Source organism: Brassica napus, chromosome A2 (assembly GCF_020379485.1).
Source record: "Brassica napus cultivar Da-Ae chromosome A2, Da-Ae, whole genome shotgun sequence".
Classification (NCBI taxonomy): domain Eukaryota; kingdom Viridiplantae; phylum Streptophyta; class Magnoliopsida; order Brassicales; family Brassicaceae; genus Brassica; species Brassica napus.
Window position 1 is genome coordinate 3,070,104 of NC_063435.1, and position 14,695 is coordinate 3,084,798.

At 38.0% G+C, this 14,695-nt stretch overlaps 4 protein-coding genes across 5 annotated transcripts; 1 reads left to right on the forward strand and 3 right to left on the reverse strand.

Annotated features, from left to right (window-relative positions):
• The first annotated feature begins 157 nt into the window (after positions 1-157).
• Positions 158-989, forward strand: LOC106425684 (transmembrane protein 234 homolog). Its single transcript, XM_013866398.3, has one exon. The coding sequence runs from the start codon at positions 311-313 to the stop codon at positions 740-742; it is 432 nt and encodes a 143-aa protein (XP_013721852.2). The 5' UTR covers positions 158-310; the 3' UTR covers positions 743-989.
• A 487-nt stretch (positions 990-1,476) lies between these two features.
• Positions 1,477-4,203, reverse strand: LOC106425685 (aldehyde oxidase GLOX1-like). The gene is made up of 2 exons (XM_013866399.3): positions 3,112-4,203; positions 1,477-2,862 (listed from the first exon to the last, which is right to left on the reverse strand). The coding sequence occupies exons 1-2, from the start codon at positions 3,532-3,534 to the stop codon at positions 1,534-1,536; spliced, it is 1,752 nt and encodes a 583-aa protein (XP_013721853.1). The 5' UTR covers positions 3,535-4,203; the 3' UTR covers positions 1,477-1,533.
• A 227-nt stretch (positions 4,204-4,430) lies between these two features.
• Positions 4,431-5,520, reverse strand: BNAA02G04340D. 2 transcript variants are annotated; one of them, XM_013866536.2, is made up of 2 exons: positions 4,918-5,520; positions 4,431-4,652 (listed from the first exon to the last, which is right to left on the reverse strand). In XM_013866536.2, exon 1 carries the CDS (start codon positions 5,386-5,388, stop codon positions 4,939-4,941), a length of 450 nt encoding a protein of 149 aa, XP_013721990.1. In that variant the 5' UTR covers positions 5,389-5,520; the 3' UTR covers positions 4,431-4,652; positions 4,918-4,938. The 2 variants fall into 2 exon arrangements, with proteins under 2 accessions (XP_013721990.1, XP_013721991.1); XM_013866537.2 differs by having other exon boundaries at positions 4,925-5,485.
• Positions 5,521-6,179: 659 nt separating this feature from the next.
• LOC106425824 (probable sulfate transporter 3.5) lies at positions 6,180-13,663 on the reverse strand. Its single transcript, XM_013866542.3, has 10 exons — positions 13,237-13,663; positions 11,349-11,553; positions 8,542-8,713; positions 8,379-8,444; positions 7,931-8,044; positions 7,676-7,792; positions 7,446-7,572; positions 6,838-7,377; positions 6,635-6,711; positions 6,180-6,544 (listed from the first exon to the last, which is right to left on the reverse strand). Exons 1-10 carry the CDS (start codon positions 13,565-13,567, stop codon positions 6,389-6,391), a joined length of 1,905 nt encoding a protein of 634 aa, XP_013721996.2. The 5' UTR covers positions 13,568-13,663; the 3' UTR covers positions 6,180-6,388.
• Between the last annotated feature and the right edge of the window lie 1,032 nt (positions 13,664-14,695).

The following is a 14,695-nucleotide window of genomic DNA, read 5'->3' on the forward strand; positions in this document are numbered from 1 at the left end:
AAACAGTTCTAAAAAAATGGATACGAAAAAGCATGGACAGAACAAAATATCCAAATTATATCTACCTAATAAAAAAATTTAAACTCTATGATTTCTCAAAAATTTCCTAAGAATATACAAATTTACTCAAGAAAATTTAACATTACCTAAAATATCATATTAAAAATGTATTTTTATTTAAACAAATAGAATAAATAATCAATCATACAGTGTTTTTTTTTGGGTCAACCAGTGTGTTTATTTGATTTTCCACATTTCTTAACTTAAAATAACAAAACGAGCAGGAGTTCGATCGCCGGCGGTAATCAGAATGAAGGAAGACATTCAGAAAATGGTGGCCGTAGGGCTCGTGTGGGGAGCCACCAACGCCCTGATCCGCCGCGGAGCACTCGCCTGGGATAAAAAATCATCATCATCTTCGACGACAACGCAGTCTCCTCCGCCTCTTCAGATCCCATCCAACTTCAGCCGCAAAATCCTCGCCTCTCTCCGCGACTGGATCAACCTCCTCCTCTTCTGGCAATACTCCGTTCCTTTCCTCGTAAACCTCTCCGCCTCCGCCGCGTTCTTCGCCCTCCTCGGCGAGTCCCCGATCTCCATCGCCGTTCCGGTCACCAACGCCACGACCTTCGCCGCAACCGCCGCGTTCGGGGTTCTTTTGGGGGAGGAAACTCAAATCGGACTTGCTTTGGTAGGTACGAGCTTTATTGTATTTGGAATCTGGCTTTGCGTTGGTCACTGATCAGATCGATACTGATCTGATCTGATCTGAGCTGTGTGATTGGAACATTCTAGAAGCGTCACTCTGTTTCCTGTGAGATATAGAATTGCTTTCATTCTTGTTCTAGCAGAGATAGATAGGGAGAGTGCTTATTAAACTGAATATGGCATGGTCGCTGCAATGTGCAACTATAGCAAGTTGCAGCTAGTTGTTCGTTTTGATGTCGTGGGACTGATATAACTAGTAATCCCAAGTAGTTACTTCTCTATATAGATGAAAATTTTAACGACTTAAAATTTAAGATTTTTGCGAAATGCCAGACCAGTGAATAGGTGATGAAACTTATAAAATGATAAAAGCATGTGTTGATACTAGAAGATACCTACACAAAAATGGCACTGTGTAAGTTGCAGTGGTAATACCATTATGGTATGCAACAAATGATTCAGAATCAATTTCTTAGTCAATCCAGTAGGATTACTCATTGAACCATCCAGTGGGTTGTTTACCCAAAACTCGAAAACCCAACTGAAAAATAGGCTAAAGTTATGATGAAAAATTAGGACGAGCCAAGGAATCATTGATAACACTAAGGAATTTGGATACATTAATCATGGCATATACCAAAATATATAAGAAAAAACAAAAAAAAAATACTCTGATTATTACTAAGATTTATTTTCACTTAAAGAGGCTACTGGCATAAGACAAAATTGGTGATTAGACGATCTGAATCCATTCACCAATGCTCTAAGATTTATTTTCACGTAAAGCTGCTACTGGCATAAGACAAAATTGGTAAAAATTCCACATTAGACGATCTGAATCCATTCACCAACGCTGGGGACACCTTTGTAGACGGCAAATATAAGATAGTAACCCGGTGGTGCAAGGTTTCCATTGGGTGGTGCGGCGGCTTGGATTTCAAAAGAGTTGCCACCAGAAGGGGTGACACTAGCCACACCCAAGAGGAGCATCCTCATGTTCATCGAGATACTATGCGTTGTAAAGGAAGGTGCTAACATGTGAGCCTTGAGATTCTCCTTGGTCACGTCCTTTTGGTTAAGCTCGACCTTCACCTTAAAGACTTTCCCGTATTTGATCTGTTTCGGCATCCCGTTGTTGACTATCTTCGGCCTCATGTTGGCTAGAGCCGGGTCGAGGTAAGGCGGGGAGAATTTCTCAACGCGAAGCTCCGTTGGGAACTCAACGTTGTACCTGTAACCATCGTTGGTGTTGCTGCCGCCGACAAGAACCTTACCATCAGGTAGAGCGATGGCGATGGAGTGGTACATACGTGGGATGGCTGAGGCAGCGAGCTCCTTGAAACGCGTGCCGCGTTTAACACGAGGCTTGTACAAGATGGGAGCAAAGGCAGGGTCCTTGCCATACCCCCAGCCCGAACATCCACGTTTAGCTCCGTTGACTAGTATCACGTCTCCGTTAGGGAGGATGACAGTGTCGCTCATGACTCGTGGCGTAGGCATCATCTCGATCTTCCACCGCGGCTTACGGCTGTTAATGCTTATCCTCGCGCAATCCTTCAATGCTGGTTCGAAGTCCTTCTTACCCGCACGGTTATACGCGTCTTGTTTGGATCCGCCGCAGACGAGGACATCAGCAGGGATGACTTTGGCGTTGTTCATGTAAAGTTGGATGGGGAGGAGCGCGGAGGAGCCTGACCCGGGGTAGTTACGGGTACCACCAGGGAGCTGAGGGAACTCTTTGATGACTTGGTTTGATTTGGGGTTTAGAAGGATGGAACGGTTGTTCGCGAAAATAAAGAGGTTGCCATCAGTGTTGAGCCATACGAAAGGGTAGAGGTTGTTCTCGTCCGGGTCGTCTGTTTGTTTTAGGAGCAACGAGTCGAATACCTTCTTGTTGTTGTGTCCTTCCTCGGGGATGTATTCGTAGTTCAAGGCGTCACGTCCTCCAATCACGAAGAACTTTCCGTCAGGAAGAGAGGCTTGCGTTGAGTACCATCTCTTTGCAGCTAGGGCTTGAGGGTATTCAATCCATACACAGCTTGGACAAGCAGCTAGGTACCTCGCCGTGTTGGCTCCTCCTCCATATCCTCCAGTGCTCACCAGTGTCCCGTTGACTGTCAGACCTCCCGATGAACACCACGTATCAGTCGTAAGCTATCATCAAAAATGTGAATGAAGATATTTTAATGCAAGTCCAAGTATCACGTATGCATGGCCGGGTTTGAAATTTTGAAAATTATAAACAATTTAGTAAAAATTAAAAAAAATAATAATTTGGGGATCTATGTTTATATATATTAATTCAAAAAATTTAGAGGTTCAAGACCAATATTTCACTTAGTTATCTACATGTCCGGCTGTGTTAATAAATGCATGCATGTGAGTAGGGATGATATAACGTACGGATAGAGGCTTAATGACACCGGTGTTGATATCAACGAGAACCGAATGAGCCCAACAATCGACCTTGTTAATCTTGGGGTCGACCACGTGACATGCTACACCTGGAGGCAGCTTAATCTGTGAGATTCTCCAGATGGTTGCGTCATAGAACTGGACTTGGTTGATGACTGGCATCAGAATGGCATGCATCGCTGACACACCCGAGTTTGGTAAGAATAATTCCCATTTACCAGGCCAGTTTGTCTGAGCTTCTGCGCCGCCTCGTCTTCTTCCTCCGCCTTTTCTACCTCCCCCTTGTTTCCCAAGCTTACGGTTGTGCGATCCAGGTAAGAACGGATTAAATGGTAGAGGAAAGACGGCTTCCGACACAGCTGCCAGTACAAGGACAGTTACTGTCCATATGAGTCTTGTTGATGCTCTCATTTTTTTGTAAGTTTTGTAATTTTTAGATTTTTAAGATTTTTAATTCTTTTTTTTTTTTGGTTGTGGAGATGAGAAGTTTGATGCTTATTTGGATTATGAATGTCGGAGTAATCAGCTCTGGTGTAAACGTATTTTATAGGTTTATTTTACTTGAGTTTATTTTTAGCTATTGCTATTTTTATGTGTGTGGTAAGAAGACTCTACATCAATCAATTTCTAGTTTTGTGGAGAGTCTTTGATAAAAGAAAGATTTAGGTTTCATATTACCTCTTTTGGTCTTTGACGTGGTCATGCAGTCATTAACAACATTATTTGAGTCTTTGATGACAACTTAAGCGGAGATTACGACGACAACAAGCAGTGTCAAACATGTATCATGCCGATTCATTTCAGTAACTTCTACTCGTGTATTCAATGTGAAAATATACACCCTATACATTAACATCTACTCACCCTAGTGAGAGAATATGACCGTGTTATGGACTATGTTAGGGAATACGGATACATGCAACTCGTACTCATGTGTGCAAGTGTGGGTTCTCTTACGAGCGTTGTAAAGAATGATGTTACACTGCAGTGCACCAAATTTTTGTTTATGAAAATTATATGAGACATAATATGAATATCATGAATTTAGTGAACATGTATTTACAAACAACTATCTTGTATCTACATGAAGCAACGTAAACCTACCTAAACTTCTCTTGTTTTTAGGATCGGACCATAAAGAATCATCAGATTTAAGTCTTGTAGTCAATGAATTATCTTTTTAAATATAATTTCCGAAACTAAAACATAATGAAATGAAAGATAAAACATAATGAAATGAAAGATTCATCTTTCTTCAACGAAAGTTTGTACTTTGTACCCAAATTGGAAGTAAATGAGACACAGGAGGCCAAGCAACAAAATGGTTCTTGCTTGTTTTGAAGTCTCATATTACATATTAACCCATATTTGGTTCACAACTTACAAGCTTCCATGAAGCCTTTCGTTTGCAGATAAAACAAGAATAGATTCGTGGTTTAGACGCAGTTTAACATTACAAGCTTTATTTTTCGGATGGAGATAAATATATTACAAACTAGCTTTCACTGGTTGCTTCTGGCTTCATAGATCTGCACGCAATGTAGACAAGAACCACTATTTAATAACAAAAGCAAACCATCCAAGCACTGAAAATGTTTGAGACGTAGTGAAAGCAATCTACATAAACATTTAGTTTCTAACAAGACCGTAACAACTTTACCTCATGAATTGAATCAAGAAGAGGATCCAACATTTGTATACATTACCAAACTAGCAACTAGATTATCATTACCTATCTCACTTTTAAATGTCCTAAACTCATAAAAATACAAAAACAAATAAAAAAATTATAACCTTTAACCTCTTGAAACTGAATCAAGAAGAAGACCGTTTCCCTTCACAATCAAGACTCGCGTCGAAATTCTTCGAAGGGTATTTAGCGGTCACGACACCGACCTCGAAGACAAGGTTATCACCGGAGGATCGAATCCCGGTGATGGACCACCACTGGAAAAACGCTTTGACCCGAATCCCACGGAGCTCCGCGATCTGACCCTTGGTGATCCGACCCGTTACCTTGTTGGAGTAAGTGGCGAGGTAGTTGTCGGGAGGAAGCGTGATTTTGCATGTGCCGTGGAGGAAGAGGGAGAAGTCGCCAGAGGTTTTGTTGATGTAGTAGTCTTTGACGGATAGAGGGAGGAGACCTATCGGGAAACCGTGATCAGTGAGCTCCGCATGAGCACGAGTCGGTGCTTTGGGGCTCGGATCTTGCAGGGAGAGAGGTAAGAGGATGAGGAGAGAGAGAAGGAAGAGAGATGTCTTCATGTTCGTTCGCGGCGGAGAAAACAAAGCTTCGAAACCGTAGAACTGTTGCAGAGTTATCTGTTTTTAATTGACTTTTCAGTTTCGGAGACTTGGTTTCGTCCTTTTTGTTGACTTTTTAAACCTTGTTTATATACGGCAGTATTAAATTTTGTGAAAATAATTTTTATAATGTACACAGATTTTTAATTGGAAAGGTTAATTATGATATGATCCTCTAATTAAGTTCGAGGACATGTATTTGAACAAAAAAAAAAGTTAGGACATATACATATATATTTTTTGTTTGTAACTATTTTCACAAAAGTTTTTTTTTTTTTCAGTTTTCCAAGTTAAACTTGATCTATCGATCCAAGCATAACGAATTTGCACCTTACATGAATTAATGTATACTGCTTTTGATTAGAATGTTAAGTTCATGGTTGAGATAAAAAAAACGTGACAAATGCAAATAAAATCTTACTGTGTTTTTTATAAACGGCTGACTGGATAAACATTATTGCATAATTAAGGGCCAAGGTATTATTGTTTCACGTAATTGTGTACTTCCTTCATTAGTGTTGAGCTTTCGCCTAACCTTAATAAATTTTGTTAGCTGGGTAAGATGCTTAAGTTACTTAATGGTTGATTTAAGCTTAATGTTTAATATAAGACATAACCAACAGCTTGTTGGTTTAGTGTTAAAGGAGTCATGAGTCTGGAACGCATTCCGCCACTCGGATTCAATTTTCAATATTGGAAATGACTACTTACGTGATTTGGGTTTTCACTTTTCAGCAAAGAGATTAAACATATATCAGCCAATTTTTCTCTTAAATCAAATGCTATTGAAATCTCCGTTTCTCCTATCTTCCATATCTCAATCGGTTTCTTTATGTTACAAATAGAATACCCACAAAGCATTCATAGTAGTCTAGAAGAGACTAGCTAGTTATTGTTTATTTGAGCATACACAACCTAAAATACGACTTTAACTTATTAAAACTTCCACTAATAAACAGTGTCAGGGTTCGGGTTTGGCGGTGGTGGAAAGATTGAATCTGCACGCTTGAACCGCATCGTCAATGGATAGGAACACATACTCCTTTCCTATCTTCTCTACAAAATGTGATAACATCATCTTTTCCAAGACTTCAAATCTTGGGTTTATTATCACCATCTGCAATCAAAAAAAGTATATATATTATCTTTTTGAGTTTTTGTAAAATATTATAAGGACGCTTTTTAAAAAATGAAGAAGGGTATAAACCTTGATGCCTTTTGATACAAGTATTCTCCGCACTTCCAGTAGTGTTTCCATCCCAGTCATGTCAACGCTTGAAACCCCTAAAAGACAACACTATTATAATTAGCAATTAAAAATGAGAAAAAATAATATATATATATATATGTAGTGACAAAATCTATCAAGATATATATGTTTGATAGTGTGAAAAAATAAACTAGAATCACCAGAGAGATCAAGCAGAAGAAACTCAACGCCTTCAGGTTCATCACGAATCCACCTCAAAATCCTTTCACGGACGTAAGTACTGTTGGCAAAGAAGATAGGAGAACCCATTTGAAGAATGACATAACCAAGCATCTCCTCAGCACCAGGGTACTGTTCTATGTCTCGAAACATAACCGAGTTTGGTATTCTTCCCAACTTACAAGTCGAGGGCCGTGCAACGTACAACAACGCTCTTAGGACGGAGAATCCAACGGAAATGATGAGACCGTAGTCCATGCTAATGAAGGACACACCGAAGAAAGCAGACATGCAGACGACGAAATCAAACTTGTCAACTTTGAAGAGGTGGTACATCTCCTCGTAGTCGATGAGGCCCAACATGGCTGACATAATGATGGCCGCGAGAGCAACTAGTGGTGTGTAACTGAATACAGGCGCTAGGAAGAGAAGCACGAGCATCATGCAAAAGCCCATCACTATGTTAGACATTGGTGTCTTTGTCCCCGCGTTGTAGTTCACTGCTGTTTTTGAAAATGGCCCTGAAAGTTCAACCAAGATTTAGCATCACAAGCTGTTATATTAAAGTTAATTAAAATTAATTAATTACCGGTTGTCAAATAGCAAGACGTAAAGGAGCCGATTATGTTCATAAGACCAAATGCTATCATCTCTTTGTTACCGTCCGTTTGTTCGTTCTTCATTACAGCAAAGCTTCTTCCGATCGCAATCCCTTCCTGAAATTAACCATTTATCTTCTTATAAAAATCACACATATAGGTTAAATATAGGTCAAACATCAGCTATAAAGAAACCATGGTGAAGAAAATAATCATTTACAGCCAAAGCGATGAGCCCAGTAACGATTCCGGCCTTCAAAACCAGCGGCAGATACTTGGCATCGAAGGTCAAATATTGAATAGAAGGGGGGTTTAGTCCTTTCTTTAAAGGCCCAACCTGCATGCAGAAACATACTATTAATAGAAACCCTAGTTGCTGTAAATCTTGTAACCATTCCGCGAACTTTATCTTTGTTTGTTATTGTATACATTCTATGCATTGCTAGTGTGCAACAGCGCAAAGAAATGTGCTCACAGTTTTGATCCCGTGTTCTGTTCCCTTCACCAAATAAGCAACTAGGCAACCCACAAGGACGACCACCATTGGACCCATTGCTGACACCCAGAATAGCTTTGGTTTTATTTTCTTCTGCAATAGGTACAAACATATTATATTCTTGTGAGACAATTGAGAAAACAGTTGATTTTTACTATTCAGATATACATTTTAGAATAAAAAGGATATAGCATGTGGATAAATAAGAAAATATAGGTTTTATGGTCAACTGAAATTATTCAAATTATTATGGTTTTCCATAAATTCCAAGTCAAATTGGGTATATAAAAAAGGCAAGGAATGATTACAAAAGAAAAACAAAAAAAAAAATACAATAGTGGAAGATTTGTGAGGGACCAATGATTTTGTCTCAAATAAACGGATAAATCATTTAAAGAAATAAGATAAAGAGAAGAAGAAAGTATACGATGTATCGAGTAGATTGGAGGAAAATAAGAAAGCAGACCCCAGCAAGTGAACTTTGCCATTTCCACTGCACCAAGTAACACCCTCCCAGGTTAAATACAATTAGCCACCATATAGTTCTTATTGGATACTGTTTAACAAAGAAAAAGAATTGAAAGTGAGACCTCATCACGGTGGCTGAAGACTGAGTGGAGAACTGAAACGACGTCGGTTTTGTGCGTAAAATGGACTATACCAAAGACGCCCTTTAGTTGTTGGAGGAGAATAATGATAGCTGTCCCTCCCATGAAGCCTGTTATGGTCGAGTGTGACAAGAAATCCACCAACATCCCCAACCTATATACACATGCATTTCGTTAATTAATTTACAAGTAACTAAAAGTTAACTTTTTAACGTAATAAAGAATAGCATAAAGCCACTATATATGATATAAACTATAGTTTTTTTTACATCCATTAGAAATTATAGTTAAAATTTCCATTATGACATTGTGGTTAAGTAAAAGGGAGATAGAGCTTGATATATAGATTAGAAAAAATAAAATATAAGGGATAAAAAAAAAAATTGCGATCTTAAAGGCGAAACCCTTCAAGCAAAACCGCAGCTCCGAACTTCGACGACTTCCCCGGCGTATCCTTCGCCGGAGGGTCCCCACTGCTCTCGTTCATTCCACTTCTCTACTAATCTCTTCCCCTACAACTTATGGAATCCACAAATGAAATCTCTAGCAACGTACCAGCGTCTCAACCGTCGAATTCAGTAGCTTCACTTGGATTGTCTCTGGCTCTTAACTGCCCAAGTGGTCCAATGGCAACAGATCTGCAAGGTAATGAAGGCGGGGCCTTTCTTCCCTGTGCTGACTCTCCTGTGCCGGTCTCGAACACCACTCCATCGTCTCAGCCTCCTTTGTCTGTCTCTAACCCACCTCCGCCGTGTGTCGATACCCCGAACACTCAACCTCCACTTGTCTTCACCTCCACTACGGTGTCTCTGATTTCAACTGAAGCCAGAGAAGTTTCGCCTGTCGGCACCAACACTACGTCATCTCCGATTTCAACTGAAGCCAGAGATAAAGAAGTTTTTCCTCCAGAAACTGAATCTAGTTCGGTTTCTATCCAAGCTGAGACTCAATTTGTGCCTTCATTAGGCTTCTGGGCTAAACCACTCATTTTCAAACCTGTTCCTACTCCTCCTGTCCCTAGTACGCCAAAAGACTATGATCCTGCACTTGTGGGAAACCAACTAGCTGCTCTGTGGCCATCTCTTAATGATGAGATCCTGAACAAGAAACAAAAAAGCAAGCATCCTACTCGTTCACTAGAGCTTCCGGTTGCAAAATTACCACCTCCAGAACTTAAAGCCGATGGCACTCTCCGGTTTCCTTGGGCTGCAAGGTTGAGTCCAGAATCTCGCAATCTGTACCGGGCTGCTTCACCTACGTACAGACTAGATGGGACACCTGAGGTATCAATCCCATCTAAAGTTCTTAAATTAGGACCTGAGAACAAGGATGAGTATATCATAGGAAAGTTTCACAAATGCTCCTTACCTCCGGGTGGACTGGTTCATGCTGTTGCTAATAGGATTTGGGGAAGAAGCTGTAAGATCTCTTGCAAGAAGCTGAGTGATTCATCCTACATGTTTCATATCCCGCATCAACCTACTCGTCATTGGGTAATCCAAAGAGGAATTTGGCATATCGATGATTGTTTGCTCTTTGTTTTGCCATGGATTCCGGAGGGGTCCTTTAAAATACCTGAAGTTTCAACACTACCAGTGTGGGTTACTCTAAAAGAAATCCCAGATTGCTGCTATTCAAGACTAGGAATTAGTCATGTTGCTTCGGGCCTTGGAGAGCCTATCTTAACTCATAAGCCTCGCTTGGATCCTTCAAACATGGGGGAAGCTAAAGTGCTAGTTGAAATGGAGTTGGAGAGAGATTTTCCGAAACTTATAGCTCTGGATGATAAGCAAGGCCATATTTATCTGGTTAAAGTAGAATACACATGGATCCCTTCAACTTGTGAGAGGTGTGGCGGCTTAGGTCATAAAGCGAAGAGGTGTCTTTTGCCTTCAAAACCTCAAGATTCTTCTGGTTCCTCAGCAAATCCAGAGGGTGTGAGTGTTGACATTCCCATTGTTGACATAGAAAAAATCTTGCAGGAACATAATGATGAAACAATCTCAGGAAGTCTTCATAAAATCTCTACTGTGGCTCATGTCCACTCCCCACAGGAGCTGAACGTAAACTTACATGATGTTACAGAGTTGCACTCAGACTTGGTTGCAGATTCTCAGGTACCAAATGATCCTTCACTTCCTCCTTTGGAATGCCATGTTATTAAAGATGTACCAGAGGAATGTCAAGCTTCAAAGAACAACACATGTTCTACCCCACAGGTCCAACATGATAACCAACTAGCACTGCCAAGTTTAGCCAAGACTTTATCACCATTAGTAGATATTGTATCTACTCCCATTTCAGCTTCTATTATGGAAATTTCTCCATCAAACATTATCAACAGGGAGGTCCAAAAAACCTCTATGGTTGATCCCTTCAACACATCGGCTCAGGTTAGTGGATTTCAGAGTCCTTCTCGGTTCTCTGTCCTTGGTGATGAGGACATGGCCCCTGATGAAACAACGAGCTCGCTCGGGTTTACAAGGGGTGGGAGGGAATCAAGACCTCCACTCAAGTTCCAAGATCTAGAATGGAAGACAGTACAAGGGAGAGGTAAGCATGGCCGTCGCGGCCGTGGTAATACTCGCTAGTTGCTTGATCTCATTTCTCCTCTTGGGTTCACTCTCTGAACATTTGAGTGTTTCGTAGCATTCAGATGATGTTTATCATGATTTGTATTCATGCAAACTTTTTCTAACTATAAGGTTTCGTACCTTATCCTTGTAAACGTTTTTATTTATAATTGAAAGCCCTTTTTCAAAAAAAAAAAAATAAATAAAATAAATAACCTGAAGAATCCCAAAGCAAATTGGAATACACCGGTGACGAAAGCGGATGTGAAGATCAAATGAAGGTAAAGATTGGGATCCGTTTTCAACAGTTCCTCCCCGAATGTCTCAGCGATAAGCAAAGAGCATGCTGCGACTGTACCCACCGCGAGAGTGTGTGAACTTCCTAACACGGCGTACACAAATGGCGGCACAAAGCTTGAATCTGAATTCACATCATTTGTACCAATAAAAATGGAAATATAAAAGAGAAAAAGACTAGGATAGCACCAAACCAAACCAAGTTTTTGTTTTCAAAGTAGCACTCAAGGTTCAAAGTCACAAAAATAGGTTTCATTAAAAAGGTAAATATACACTTATACTCTTTGGGTTAATTAATCCAAACCTTAGGGTTTAGAGTTAAGGGTTGGGTTTTGGAATTAGGTTTTAAAATTTTATAAAAAATAAATACTAAAATAAAAAATAAAAATTTTAAAAACAGTTTCAAAAAGTATTTTTAAATTATAAAAAGAAAATTTGAAAAAGAATAAAATAAAATAAAAAAAAATTTCAGAAAAAAATTTATAAAATTTCAAATCTGAAAACATATAATCTGAAACTATAAAAAAAAATTTTATTTTTCTTTTTTTTGTTTGTTTATTTAATTTTAAACTAAAAATATTAGAGATATTTTACTCTTTAATGAATGTCATTTTTGTGATTTTCTCCTTCTAGTGCTATTTTTGAGACATAAACTTCAAAAGGTGCTATTATTGGAGTTTAGTGTCATAAGAGCAAATTAGTAAGAGAAACAAATTATGTTAAAAAAAAAATAAGAGAAAAAATATAATTGAGACAAGCAACACTGAATGTCAGTCTGTATGAACAACATACGTATTGCCAATATCCTTTCTATTTTTACGTTGAATATCTCATATTATTGTTTTGATTTATGTTTATTTTCCTCGAGCAACCTTTTTTTTTTTAGTTACACAAGATCAGTAATTTTGTATTTACGATTTGGATTTAAATTCTCAGCTAAATGACTATATATATATATATATATATGTATGTATAGTGTAAATTGTCATAAATGAGCCTTTTACAAAAAAAAAAAAGTTTTCATAAATGATTCATTAAAGAAAACTACCTTTTTCTAAAAAAGTTACTTTTGTAATATTTAAGTTATTTTTATATTAGTCGTTTCAGAAAATGAAAAGACACTCTTGAATTTGGCTGGCAAAGAAAAAGAGACTCTTGAGAAATCAATTTAAGTGGCTTCGTACTGTTCAGAATCAGATTCAGTGTTAATATTAATTTAACAATAAATACAAGTTTTAATATGGAGAAAATAAAATTATTGGCACCATCGTGGCATGACGGCACGGTAGAATAAGCGTTGAAAGTAAAATCAAAGCGAATAACCTTAAACTAACAGGGTTGCTATCAAAGTGAAAGTCCATTACTATAACCTGGACCAACCATATTCAATTTATGCTGCTGGATTAGTTCCAGAGGTGAACTAGTCCGAGATTGACAGCTTGGCTCGCCTAATTGTAGTGCATTTTTAAATAATTATATTAAAAATACAAAGACATAAGTTCGAGGGAGAATTTTTTTTTAAAAAAGGGGAGAATTTAAAATTTACAAATATTTGTAAAACATATACCGATCGATTTTATAATCAACTAGAATACATAAATGAATATCACATATAACACACGTTCCTTCTTACTTTATTTTTATTATTGTGCAAAAATCAAAAATACACCTTTATGCGAAATCACTTGAGACAAAACTACTAAATCTAGCTTTCATGTATTAATGATATTCAAAGGATGCAATTAATAATTCATATAAAAAAAAGATTTTGCATGATAAAAATATATAAAAAGGGAAAAGATCTTACATAGGCCAATGATGGGAGGGATACCGGCAAGATTAGCATAACTGATACCCTGAGGAACGGCAAGGCTGGTGATGGTTATTCCAGCAAGCACATCGTACCTTAGTTTCTGCAGATTGTACTTTGGTAGCCACTCAAAGATTGGAACAAAATACTGCAATGTCTTTTTTGTTTTCATCAAACCATTTGGCTCTTGTGATATTGGTTTAAACGGATCATCAGGAAAGAAAGTTTCCTTACATTTACAACTAAATTTAAGAAAAAAGCTTCTCGGGGCTGAGAAGTTTACTCCTCGACCCTTTGGTGTCGAGGAGTTTGTTCTTTCACTCTCCATGGTTACAAAACCAAGCAAGCAAGAGGTAAAATCTTTGTCTTTTCTTTTCTATATTATTGAATTGGTTGTAGAGAATGGGAGAGTATGGGTTGTGTTATATATAGATGGATGGCCAGAGATAGTGGGAGGTGATGTTATGGATTTATTCAACGTGATGAGTAAATAGTGTTTGTCTTTTTTTGGTAATAAATCTCCTAGTCTTATCTCTACAGCATTTGATTCGGTTTCTCTATATTTACACAGTGCCAGTAAGTAATTTGACAAAAACATCTTTCAAAACTGAGTGTAAACTGTTTCTCAAAAAAAAAACGGAGTGTAAATTTATGATAATTAGAAACAACGATATTGACAAAAGAAAACAACGATATACGGGGAAAATATTATTTTTCCTATTTTTGTTGCCAACAAATGTTGTAGGCCATCTTAATTATATGTTTAAAATATATTGTAAGAACATACTAACGCAACAATATTCGTTAAAATATTTCAAAAAGAAAAAGGCTGACGTGTTGCATGAGTGGCTTGAGAATGTCTTTTTTGTCTAAATTAAATTTATAAAATAAAAAAAAAACTAAATACATTTAATAAATAAATTAAACATGTGTGGCGTATCCACTGTCTCTTATGTATTAAATGATAAAGATTGAACATGTTTATCATTATCTATGAGAATCAAATCAGGACCTTAAGAAGTGGGAGATTATGATTATAAAAACTAAAAGTTAAAACTCTTCTTCAGGGAATAACTCATCCTTTAACGAAAGGGCAATCCATTGAATCTGAATCAAAGTTATATCCCAAAGATCGTCATCTTTCTTTTGCACCAAGATCTCTTTCATTGTACCAATCATTATGCTTAAAAGATTCAGACACAACCTCTTGAACATGTGTTCATTCTTCTCAACACTCGTAACTAAAAGGCTCTAAGCTCAACGCTTCCTACAATCTATTCTAGGTAATTCAAGAAGACGTTCTTGAGCATTTTCATTGCTATCTTGAGCGTTCCTTCCATGCTTGTTATCTCTCTTTCCACGTTTTCGCGCCTCAGAGTAGTCTAGTAGCTTAGCAGAATGTTTTGTAATGATCTTGCTGACAAACTCTATTATTGTGTCGTAACATGTATTAATG

Coding starts and splice junctions, on each gene's coding strand:
- LOC106425684 (XM_013866398.3), top strand. CDS start 311: ATGAAGGAAGACATTCAGAAAATGGTGGCCGTAGGGCTCGTGTGGGGA.
- LOC106425824 (XM_013866542.3), bottom strand. CDS start 13,567: ATGGAGAGTGAAAGAACAAACTCCTCGACACCAAAGGGTCGAGGAGTA. Junction 7,793..7,930: donor CAGAACACGGGATCAAAACT/GTGAGCACATTT, acceptor TTCTGCATGCAG/GTTGGGCCTTTAAAGAAAGG. Junction 7,573..7,675: donor CTGGGCTCATCGCTTTGGCT/GTAAATGATTAT, acceptor GGTTAATTTCAG/GAAGGGATTGCGATCGGAAG.
- BNAA02G04340D (XM_013866536.2), bottom strand. CDS start 5,388: ATGAAGACATCTCTCTTCCTTCTCTCTCTCCTCATCCTCTTACCTCTC.
- LOC106425685 (XM_013866399.3), bottom strand. CDS start 3,534: ATGAGAGCATCAACAAGACTCATATGGACAGTAACTGTCCTTGTACTG. Junction 2,863..3,111: donor GTGTCATTAAGCCTCTATCC/GTACGTTATATC, acceptor TTTTGATGATAG/CTTACGACTGATACGTGGTG.